Genomic DNA, 11669 nt, shown 5'->3' with positions numbered 1-11669 from the left:
TTAGCCTGTGTGGAACACAATGCTGTGGTGCAGCCCCACGGTGCTGCCGCGGGGCCCAGAGGCCAAAGGTGTGTCCCAAAGGAGTCGGGCAGCTGAACAAGGAGGAGGAGAGCTGGGAGCAGCTGCCACAGCTGCCAAAGGCCAGCCAAGGCCAAGCTACTGCCTTGCACAGCCTCACGCTGCCGGCCCGGCTTCAGCCCCTGCCCCCTGCTCACCATTGCGGGAGCCTTGCTGAGCACCAGCAGGCCTCGGAGCGCCAGGCGACGCCTCTCCGGGCACTGCCTGCGCAGGTGCCTGGAAATGATCTGCAGGACGCTGGGCCCACATTGTCTGGGGTTCAGGCAGTGCAGGACCTGAAAGGCAGGGAGCAGTGACGGGGTGCCCGGCCGGCAGGAGCCCAGACCCGCCCGGGGCTGGGCCCAGGCAGCAGCACAGGGTGCAGGCACCGTCCCGGGCGGCTGCGGCTGTGAGAGGGCAGAGAGGGGGAGGCAGCTGGGCCAGGCAGCGCTCGCCATCAGGCTCACCTCCACCAGGAACGCCAGGGCAGGCAGTTCCCACAGGGGCTCTCCCCTGCTGAGCCGCGGGAGCAGGCTGACGGCGATGCTGCGGCAGAAGGAGCGGGAGAAACGGCACAGCTCCCTGCAAGGGGGAATAAAGGTGCCAGAGACCCTGAGCCAGGTGGGCAAAGCTCTCCTGGGACTGACTCACACAGGCCTGGTCTTTGGCCACCAGCCCAGGAGAGGACGTGGGCACTTTGGGAGGTGGGTCCTCCTGTGCAGCCGCCCCTCTCCGCCTTTTCCACTCTGCTCAGCCATCCCTGGCTGCCAAGGCCCTCTGGCCCAGCACACGGGCACTGTGTGGGGGGGCCTGTGCACAGGGCAGAAATGACAGGGGCAGTGGGGAGAAAGGGCTCTCACCTGGCCAGCAGACCCACTGCATAGTGGTGGGTGTCAGCCTTGAGGAGCATGTCCCAGCCACACTTGCGACCGATCGCCATCAGCACGTCCTCATCCAGCAGCTGGCGCAGCAGGGCTTTAACGGTCTGCACTGCAAACCTGTGTGCAGAGCACAGCCCAGGTCAGGCACAGACAGCCCCAGGTCAGGCACAGAGCCCTGGCCCCAGCCCCGAGGGCGTGGCAGGGAGAGGGGACTGGGATGGAGCACCTGTTGGGGTTGGGGGGAAGGCTGCGCTGCTCCCGGCATCGCCTCCAGAAGGTCTCGACCTCCTCTGACATCTCCTCTGTGCTGATGAAAACTTGGAAGAGCAGAGTCAGAAGGAGGCGGGGGGAATTGTTCTTCACTCCCCCTGGGCACCAGGAGTGGGACAGCTGGAGGATCTCCCAGAGTGCCACAGTTGCCTGCCAAAGACAAAGCACCCAGAGACAGCTCTCAGGGCCCAGATGTCCATGTGGCAGGGCCCAAGCGTGGCAGGGACAGGCCAGAGGAGACACAGGGGGATCCCCCGGCCTGCTGCCCCTGAACCTGCCCCTAAGCCAGGCTTGCAGCCCAGTGCCTGGGGCAGGGAGAAGCAGTGGTGAGGGAGGATGGAAAGGTATCCCAGAGGCAACCTGGGGGCGAGCAGAGGTCAGCTCAAGAAACTCACAGCCAGGGCAAAGACATCCCTCTCATCCCCATCAGAGGTGCGTCTCCTGTGCGCTGGCCAGTATTCCAGCACATGGAAGAGGATCTGCAGCACCGGCTCCTTAGTCCGTCTGGAGGAGATGAGCGTCTTCCACATGGTGCGAGCAGCTCTGTGGAGTCACAACTCTGGCTCAGGGGGGTCTGGGACACAGCGCTGTGGCCTGGGCAGCTGCGGGGCCCAGGTGACAGAGCCACGGTGCCTTGTGGGGCAGGGAGGCAGGCTGGCCTCAGGATTGGAGGCTGACATGCCAAAGCTGGCAAAGAGAGGAGCTGGAGTGTCCGGGAAGTCTCCATGTCTCTGGCACACCATTTGGGACAGGCTGTCCAGGGGGATGGGGTCTAAAGGCAGGTGAGCCCTCAAGGCAGGTGGGCCCCATACCTGTCACAGGCTGGGGCAGAGCGCAGCAGGGTCACTGCAACATCCGTGGGGTGTGCCTCGGTCAGCAGGACAAGAGTCTTGTCCAGCCTGTGCTCAGCAGACACATTGGACGTGAGCCACTGATGGATGCACCTGACTATGGCCGGCACCTGGAGGGGACACGGGGGACAGTTGGAGAGCTGCCAGAGCCAGTAACTTGCCCAGCTTCCCCCAAGAAGTGCTCCCCTTGCCACCACACTCTGCTGGTCTCAAAGGCTGAGGGGACCCAGAGCAGCCAACGTGAGGGGCCACAGCATCCCTGGGGGACTGGAGCCCTGGCCACAGGCTGCTTACTTGCTTTGCTTTGTAGACACCGTTCTGCACAAGCAAATCCAGCAGGAAAGGCGCTGGTCTGGGCATGGAAGAGGTCCGAGTTTGCCGTGTCCCCAGTGGCCATGAAAGTGGCCTCTTCATGCCAAATGCCCCTGATGAATCTGCAAACCAGCTACAGGAGAAAGGCAAGGAAGAGAGAGGGATGTCCCCTGGAGGGCTGGGACAGCGGTGCTGGGCTGAGCAGTGAGAGCAGGCCCAGCCCAGGCGGGGATGGCTGCAGGTACCTGTGCTGCCCTGCGGAAGCGGCCACGGGCACGGAGCTGCTCTTCTGTCCGCTCCTGGCCTGCATCTGGCAAAGAGCGAGCGCGCTCAGAGCTGAGGGTGTGCGGGAGAGGCCGGAGAACACAGCCCAGGCCTGGGCTCCAGGAGCAGGCAGGGCCAGCCCCGGGATGCCCAGTGGATGGAGCACGGTTGCCAGGAGATCAGCCCCGGCCCCTCTGCCCCCCTCCCTTTCCCTGGACATGTCCATATGGGATGGGACAGGATGAGGCCAAGGGAGCTGCAGCCACCAGCCCTGTGGCCCAGCTCCAGCACTCACCCTCCTGCGGGGGCTGCACCTGCTGCACCTCTTCAGGCTGCTGTGTTGGAGCAGCCCCAGGGCTTTCCTCCTTCTCCTCCTCCTTCACCCAGGCCAGCTTGGGCACCGTGGGAGGTCTCTGCTGCATGTCTCCATCTGGTGTTATGGACACCTGCAGTAGAGATGCCATGGAAAAGCTTTGGCTCCTCAAGTCCTGCAGTCCTGCCTTCAAGGCAGCTGCAAGAGAGAAGCCTGGGAAATGCCTCGCCTCATCCAGTCCCACTGTCTGGCCTCGAGGGCAGCTGCCCCAGGGACTGGAGATGCCTTGGGCAGCCCCAGGTCCCCAGGTCCCACAGTCTGGCCTGGAGGATGCACAGGGGAGAGGTGGAGAGCTGCCAGTGTGAGCAACTTGCCCAGCTTCCCCCGAGAAATGCTTCCCTTCCCAGCACACTGTGCCAGCCTCAAAGGCTGAGGGGGCCCAGCGCACCCAGCTTGGGGGGCCACAGGCTGCTTACTTCAGCAGAGACAGCTCTCTCCTCAAGAAAGTCCAGGCTGGGGGTATCGACCAGGCGCTGAACAGGCGAGGTGTCAGTGCTCGCCACGCCCTCCGTCGTTGTGGCGTCGGCCTCCTCCGTGAGACCAGGCAGCACAGAGTCACAGTGTGACACATCATCGGTGGACGTGGTGTCCCAGTGGGTTGTGTGATCACTGGTTGTGGTGTCACACTGTGCTGGGACAGCAGTCGACGCGGTGCTGACATCAGGCCTTGTCAGCTGGGTCGGGATGGTGTCAGGCTGGGCCTCGACATCAGCTGGTGTGACCCTGGACTTTCTACGCCGACTGCCCATGAATTTCATAAATGTCTGCAGGAGAAAGAAGGGCAGGGAAGAGAGGGATGTCCCCTGGAGGGCCGCGACAGCGGTGCTGGGCTGAGCAGTGAGAGCAGGCCCAGCCCAGGCGGGGATGGCTGCAGGTACCTGTGCTGCCCTGCGGAAGCGGCCACGGGCACGGAGCTGCTCTTCTGTCCGCTCCTGGGCTGCATCTGGCAAAGAGCGAGCGCGCTCAGAGCTGAGGGTGTGCGGGAGAGGCCGGAGAACACAGCCCAGGCCTGGGCTCCAGGAGCAGGCAGGGCCAGCCCCGGGATGCCCAGTGGATGGAGCACGGCTGCCAGGAGATCAGCCCCGGCCCCTCTGCCCCCTCCCTTTCCCTGGGCATGTCCAGACGGGATGGGACAGGATGAGGCCAAGGGGGCTGCAGCCACCAGCCCTGTGGCCCAGCTCCAGCACTCACCCTCCTGCGGGGGCTGCACCTGCTGCACCTCTTCAGGCTGCTGTGCTGGAGCAGCTCCAGGGCTTTCCTCCTCCTTCTTCCTCCGGAACAACCTGAGCAGGCTGAAGCGTCTCCCTGCCATGCCACAGTCTGGTGTCCAGGGCACCTGCAAGAGAGAAAGAGAACCTCGGAGAAACTCCGGGCCCTAAGTTGCAGAATGGCCTTGAGGCCACCTGCCACAGGGATTGGAGACACCTCGGAGAAGCTCCGGGTCTCCAAGTCCTGCAAAAGGGTCCCAAGGGCACCTGCCACAGGGATTAGAGACACCTCGGAGAAACTCCGGGTCTCCAAGTCCTGTGGAAATGCCTCGAGGTCACCTGAAAGTGAGAAAATCCTCCAAAATGCTCCGGGTCAGCAAGGCACGAGTTGGCTGCGCGGGGGCTCCGCACAGCACCGCTCTGTCCCGTCCTGTCCCGTCGCCTGCTCCGAGGAGCACTGTTGACACTGTGGCCGTGTCACCAGTAGCACCTCTGTCACCACGGGTCATAAAGGGCCCTTGGACACCCTGCCCCCTTCCATCCCACTGGCTGTGCCCAGCGTGTCACAAAGGGCCCTGGGACACAGTGCCACATGGCCTGGGGCCTCCCCCAGCCCCGCCAACCTGCCCCACCTTGGAGGGAATCCGCTCTCTGAAGTATCTAATCTGGCTGGACCTGAACTGTAGGAACAGCTCAAGAAATGAGCAAACACTCCCCTCCTGTGCCTGCTCACGGCAGCACAAGGAGCCCCCTCGGCCGCCGACTCAGTCGCAGCAGGAAGGGCACGGGGCCTTCCACACAAGCTGGCACGGCCTCCTTGGGAGAAGTGCTGGCTGGTGACCATCCTAAACAGGGGGGCTGACACTGAGAAGGAAGGTGTGGGCAAGGGCACCAATGCTGCTGGCAGCCCTTTGGCCAGGGCTGCACCCAAATCAGCAGCTCTGGCAAGTCCTGGCCCAAGGAGACCTGCCACCGCCCCGAGTCCTGGCAAGGGTGCTGCCCGTCTCCTGCCCCAAAGAGCTGTGCCCCTGTGTATTAGTTCATTTGAATACATGCCCGGAATAAAGACAAGTACAACAGACATTCAAACACTACAAAACATCTTTTATTGTAGTGAGAATAAAAAACTAGCAAAGAGAATCAAAAGCTAAAAAAGAATACAAAATAACTGCTTTATCAGTTGGTATTCATACAATACTATGAACGGCTTTTATTACAGTATTAACTAGTAAAAAGGGAATTAAAGGAACATTTAAAGGATATTAAAACAATACTACGAGTGGCTTTTAATACAGTATTAACTAGTAAAAAGGGAATTACAAGGATATTAAAAAAGGATATAAAACATTTGCTTTCTCAGTTGCTTCCTGTCAATAAGCTGTGCTTACCCACACAGACAGGCCAGGGCTGCCAGGATCTGCAGCAGCTGGTCGGTGCCCGTGCTTAGCGGGCGTCCCCATGGAACAACACAGTCTCCATGGCAGGATGAGGATCGCTCACCCCAGCAGTCCTGACACCCCATTTTATCAGCTCTACATTACACCACGTAGGGCCAGTACCCAGTATAAGGTGATGCCTGAGTGGCAGCCAAACCCTGCCTGTTCATCACCTGATAGCAACAGTCTGTGCATGCCCTGCTGTAGGGCAAGGGGCCAGCGACCCCTGCCCACAGAATCTGCCTCCCATCATCATCTTTCTCACCCCTATGTATGACCTCTATCACTGTGTTTCAAGGGTAGATGTATCTATCTTGCAATATGTAGCAAAACCAAGGAAGAACTCAGCTCTGATAATAGGGGATATCAGGCTGACTTGCTAAAAAGCACAATGGACCTCACAATTCGCTTGTGCCATGAAGTTCCATTGTACCATACTCTGGCTGGTTTCACATCCTAATATGATTCCTTTCTCACGCCTCTACGCTCCATTGATCATCTAATTCAAAAGTACCCCCCTTACAGACATGAAACAGTTTAAAGTCCTGTAGATGTAGAGATGAAAAAGTCATATCTAAAATGTAGTGCTAGCTTGTTCCTAAGCATTTCCAAAATTCCTTCCCAGCAGGTGCCAGGATGGGTGGGCAGGAGGTGACTTGCTTTATTCAGACCATTCCTATACATATTATTGCTACTCTTTCACCCCTTTCTCTCTATTTCTTGGGTTGGTTTCTAGAGCTGTTTTGAAAGAAACACTTTTTTTCACTCTCACACGTGAATATTTTAAAAGAAATACAAGACACAAAAATCTAGTAAAACCAATATTTAACAAAATGGTGAAATCACACTCCTTTGTGTACTCTGAGCACTCTGCTACTGACAGTTTGTGTAGTTCTCCATATACTGGAAATGTAATTAAGGATCAAGCAATTTTCTGTGTATTCTTTATTTCCTTTTAATTTTTTTTCTGTCATCAAATTGGCTGCAGGATTTGGTCCTGTCTTTGTGGAGGATGAATGCCACTGTCTTTTTATGTTTGATATTTTATTGCTTAGGGGGACTGTCAGTGGGAGAAGTGGTGGGAAGGAGCCTCCACTCAGGGGCTGGAGCTTCAGCTTCTAAAGAAGGCTGTACTTAATCACAGAGCTGCAACTCAGGATTTCTCCCTGCATTACAGAACTTTCCATTTAGCCAGCTGAGAGTGCCCAGGGCACAGCCAGGTTAATGTTTAACTCTTCCAACACTGTGCTCATCCCAGGATATCCTGTCATCCTGAGAAGAAGGAAGGGAGATGCTGTGCCTATTCCCTAGGGCTGGGCAGGAAGCAAAACCTTCAAAGCCCTGGCCCTTTTGAAGGAGTTGATCTTGTGTTATTCCTCAGTAGTCAGCACTGAAAATTCTGTATCTGAGACACTGAATGAAAAGGAGAGTTGCCAAGAGGCTTGTTTGGGGGAGAGTGTTTTTTTGGTTTGTTTTTGTGAGGATCTTTTAGTGCCAAATGAAGGTTGGATCATGAAAATCAGTCTTGTTACAGACAAAAACTGTAAAGGCATTTAAACGCTTTCAGACGCTGTAACCATTTTCCTTTCTTTCACTTTCTCACCCCTTGCAAATCAGGCACAGTTCCTAGAGGACAGGAGAATAAAATAAACAAAAAAAAGAAATTGTTTTTCTACTCATGAGGCCTGTGTCAGGTCTGTTTTTAATGGATTTGAATCCTGCTGCTTCCAGGCTCTTTTTCAAGTAGCACCAGATAAATACCTGTGAACTACTGAGATGAGAGTGATCATTCTTACTTCACAAAATGCTTATCTTTCTTTTCCCTATCCTGTCTCCCTTTTGTGTTCTGTGCTATGGAGTGACTATATTTTTGTTCTGAGCTAATTCACTGCTGCTGTTTTGGGTACAACTAATGTCAAGCAGCAAAACTGTAACATGCCAGAAACAGGCTACAGTGGGTTGAAGACACAGCTTATGTTTGATGGTGTGTAAAGACAGAGAGTTAGTTGGGTTTATCTGATAGCCTGGCAGAAGGAGAGAGGAGCAGGACAAACTGTTTTCAGTAACTGTGCTGTTCAGACACCTGATAAGATGGAGAGTGCTTTGGAACTACTGATGTGCTTTGAATAAGAAAAGAACAATCAGGTCCATTGGCACTGGCTTATCAGGAAGGAAGTAAAATGCCAGCACTTTCACATGAGCAAAAGGAAATGTTTTAGACACTTTGGGTCATTTTTCCATTGACATTAAATAGCAGGGTGCTTTTGAGTGTGCTCTAAGGAGTGGAAGGATTTATTACCTTGACAGAATTACAGGTGAATGTGTTCAGAGAGGAGTCCTCAGCAACAAGAACAGCTCTTTGGATAAGTGGTCCCATCTATTCATGCTTTTTTTGGTAGAGATTAAGTATTTATTTATTTATCTACTCTCCCCCACAGATGATGATAATCCAGCTTTGGAATCAGCAATACACTTCAGCCACTAATACAAGGCAATATGTGAGCTGCTGCTGCTTCCAAAATGCAGTATCCTGGCATTTCAGTCAACTTTATAATCTGGCAAACACCCACTTGGCAATATTAAAATCTAGCTTCTGAAGCACTTTTATATCTGAAAGCTTTTGATGTCTTTTAAAATCTTTTTAGCATATATTAAATTTCTTGGGAGCAGTGGCCAGGATGTACACTTGATGGATGACTGGGGTGGGGACTCTCTCCCCACCCCCTGCTTTTTTTTTTTTTCCTCCCCTTTAAATTTAAAACGAGGTGTGATAATTGTGCTTTAGGTAATGCTGGAACATGAATCCTACAGATGCAGCTGTTTGACAACATTAACTTGGGGGGTTTGTACCATTGTTAGGGAAGTTAGCAGAGATTTTCCAAGCTAAGAAGGACAGCTTGCTGCCAAGCTCTGGCATCTCTCTTAAGAAACCTTTTGCTTCAAGGATGCCCTGAGGAAAATGATGACTGGATGCTTTTCTGAAGGCACAAAGGGCCTGTTTTCTCTTCCATAGCATTCAGAATGAGACTCCTTGTTCCAGCCTGCCTGCTCAGGTTTTTGTGGTGCTGGGTCAGGGTTTTCATGTGGTTTTTCTCCTGGGATAAAGTTGTGTACAGTGAATATTGATTATTCATCCCATGTCTGGGTCACTGTCTACATCCTGAATTTGACCCAGAGTCTGTGTAAATGAGGAATGCATTGAAACAAAGTCAAGGATCCTTCAGTGACTTGTGTTTGTGAGTTCAGTCTTCTGAGACCTCTGATGAGTCTGGCAGGGCAGTGCCTGTGTGCAGAGGGGCAGGGAAACAGTCCCAGCACAGCAGCAGTACCAGGGAGCAGCAGCATTTGGCCTGTTGAGAGCTGCTCTTTTTCTCCTGCCCCCCTCCCCTTCTGGGCCTCGGTGAGGCCTCAGTGCTCTGGGCCTTGGTCCCTGGGCTGGGCTGGGTCAGTCCTGTGGCCATGGCACTGCTGGCATGAGCTGGGCTCCACTGCACTCTTTCCACCACACAAGGGGCTCCATTTGCTCCGGGCACAGCTCTTCTTCTCAAGGGCTCTCAAGAAGAAGCCCAAGGAGCAGACTCTCCAGAGGGTCCCTGCCTTGCTGGTTTCTCCCTGGAGTCCGTGTGCTGCCCTCAGGGTCCCACTGTGGGGGCTGAGGGGCTGAGGCTGCTGCAGCTGGTGCTGGTGGTGGCCAGTGCCCCTGGAGATGGCAAATGGGGTCTGAGGAGCCCGGGGCCGATTCTCTGCTGCTGTGCTGGGGAGCGGGGCTGGCCCTGGGGCTGCAGGAGCTGCCTGAGCTGATGATGTGCTGAGCATTGCAGCCCCAGAGGGCCTGTCCCTGAGCTCCATGGCCTCCATGTCCTGCTGCAGGGCCAGACCTGAGTGTGCTGCTCTGCTGGGCTGGGGCAGGGGCAGGGAGATGGGGGGACCAGGGAGGGGCTGGACTGGGCAGTGCCAGGGAGGGAAAACCCCAATGTTGAGCTGAAGGGTGTGAGTGTGCAGGGTGGGGGCTCTGCTGCCGCTTGGGCACCTCTGGAGTCAGTTTCCTTTGGCAGTACAACTTATCTCAGAAGAGATAGTTTTCCAGTGTTGGCTTTTCTCTTTCTTTGTCATGGTTTTCTTTTTTGTTTTCTGTTCCCCTGAGGGGAAAAGGGGGAAGGGAAGCACACGCTGATCCCTGCTTTTATCTGTATACAAAAGGGAGTTGGGGTGGGGGAGACAAAGCGATTTCTCCCTCTATTCTCTCTCTTTTATCCCATTCCCGCCTCCCTCGCCACACCCCGGGCGACTGTTTCCCCGCCGCCCCTCCTCGCTCGTCCCGCGGGGCAGCTCTTTCAGCTCCGGGGCGGCGGAGACTCCCCCGGCGCGGCCCTTTGGTTTCCCTCGGTTTATTCTCCGGAGCTGATTCTGTTCCCAGCTCGCCCCCCTCTCTGGCGACCCCCGCCAGGGCCCGTCCCGGGGCGGCTCCTTCAGTGCCCCGGGCGGCGGGGACCCCTCGGGGCGGCTCCCCCAGGGCCCCGCCCGCCGCCGCCGCTCCCCGGGGCCCTCCCCGCTTCCTGCCGGGATCGGACACCGCCGGCGGCCCCGGCCCTGCCGGGCTCCATCAGCCTGAGCAATTGCTGCCAAGGAGGGGCCGGGGGCTTCCTCTTGGCCTTCGTCTCCCTGGCGCTGGGGCTCGGCTTCTACCTGCGCCAGAAGGTGAGGGGGGTCCCAGGGGGTCGTGTGTCCCCCCAGAGCGTCTGTGCCCCCCCGGGGACCCCCCACCCCGCTGTCACCCCCTTTTCTCTCCCCACAGAGCTCCTGAGCCGGCGGCGGCCGCAGCCCCTCCCCGGGGCCTCGGGCCCAGCCTGGACCCCTCCTGTCCCTGTGAGGATTTTGGGGGGTCGTGTGTCCCCCCCTCCCCTGCTGCCACTCCTGATCCCAGGAAAGCTTCCCAGTTCTCCCCAGTCCTGGTTATTGGGGGGCAGTGGGGGAGGGGGGGTGGATAACGAGGGGTGGAGCCGAGTTTGGGGGGGGCAGAACTGGCTCCGGGATGGATCGGGAATAGGGACTCCCCTGTTTCCCCCGTGTAACCCCACTCTGGGGGGGCTTTGGGAGGGCACCTGCCCCTCAGTAGGCACCCAGCTCATCCCAAAAGGTGCTGGGAACCCCTCAAAACCTTCTTAGAGCTCCCCGAGGACCCCCAAACACACTCAAAGCCCCCCCAGGACCTTACCCAACCCCTTTTCTGGGGGGACTTCTCTGGGCACTGGTGGTGCTGGGAGCCCCCCCAGCTGCTTTGGGCGAGGAGCTTTCGGGTGAGCGGGGGGTGGGAAGGGGGAGGTCGGTGGGAAAAGGGGGGGTTAGAGGGGATAAAGGGGTAGTGGGACCCCAAACTGAGTGGGAGGGGAGTGAGACCCCCCAAAAGTGGAGGGGGGGACCATTGAGAATGATGGGAAATAAGTGGGAGAGGTCAGGAGAGTGGGGAAAGAGGAGGGTGGGACCCCCAAACTGAGCATGAGAGGGCTGGGGAGTGGGGAGATGATGTGGAAGGGGTGAGAGAGGGGAGAAAAATGGGGATTGGGACCCCCAGAGTGATCCTAATTGGAGCTGGGGATTGAGTGGACTATGAAAAAGTGGGAGGAACAGGGAGAAGGGTAAAAGAGCAGGGGTAGTGTGGTGGGATAAACGGTGCACAGGAGGGCTGGGAAAGGGGGGTGGCCCCTCTGAGCTCCCAACTTACTGTACGGTGCTGGGGGCTGCTGGATCCAATCTCAACCTTGGATCATGCCAACAGTTTCAGTTTAGAGGAATTACAGAAGTGTGACTGAATCACTTTGGTCCCCTAGGTTTTATTGATGGCAAATCAGATCTATTGATAAAAAGGAATTTATTTAGGGATACAAATGATCAGACAAAAGATCTTCATCAGAATTATTTACTGCACAACAGAAACACTAAAACTACCAGGACTACAGGATAAGATAGGACAGTGCTCTACACTAAAGCAATTGTTGAAGCAATTCTACTCAAGCTGC

The 11669-nt window shown here is 56.2% G+C and overlaps 1 protein-coding gene across 1 annotated transcript; it reads right to left on the bottom strand.

The window, feature by feature from the left end:
• Nucleotides 1-3057, bottom strand: LOC108643527 (maestro heat-like repeat-containing protein family member 7). The gene is made up of 10 exons (XM_018087837.2): nucleotides 2931-3057; nucleotides 2617-2707; nucleotides 2354-2504; nucleotides 2021-2169; nucleotides 1604-1751; nucleotides 1165-1358; nucleotides 918-1055; nucleotides 525-639; nucleotides 179-353; nucleotides 1-92 (listed from the first exon to the last, which is right to left on the bottom strand). Exons 1-10 carry the CDS (start codon nucleotides 3055-3057, stop codon nucleotides 1-3), a joined length of 1380 nt encoding a protein of 459 aa, XP_017943326.2.
• Between the last annotated feature and the right edge of the window lie 8612 nt (nucleotides 3058-11669).

Source organism: Manacus vitellinus, unplaced genomic scaffold (assembly GCF_001715985.3).
Source record: "Manacus vitellinus isolate BGI_N305 unplaced genomic scaffold, ASM171598v3 ctg7180002434389_pilon, whole genome shotgun sequence".
NCBI lineage: Eukaryota > Metazoa > Chordata > Aves > Passeriformes > Pipridae > Manacus > Manacus vitellinus.
The sequence above is the reverse complement of the archived record's forward strand: the minus strand, read 5'-3'. Positions and strand labels throughout refer to the sequence as shown.

What these genes read in the sequence shown, in the direction of transcription:
- LOC108643527 (XM_018087837.2), bottom strand. Translation starts at nt 3,057, where the DNA reads ATGCAGCAGAGACCTCCCACGGTGCCCAAGCTGGCCTGGGTGAAGGAG. An exon ending in GTGTCTACAAAGCAAAGCAA is followed by an intron (nt 2,170 to 2,353) that starts GTAAGCAGCCTG and finishes TGTCCCCTCCAG; the next exon opens with GTGCCGGCCATAGTCAGGTG. An exon ending in CCCTGGCGTTCCTGGTGGAG is followed by an intron (nt 354 to 524) that starts GTGAGCCTGATG and finishes CCTGCCTTTCAG; the next exon opens with GTCCTGCACTGCCTGAACCC.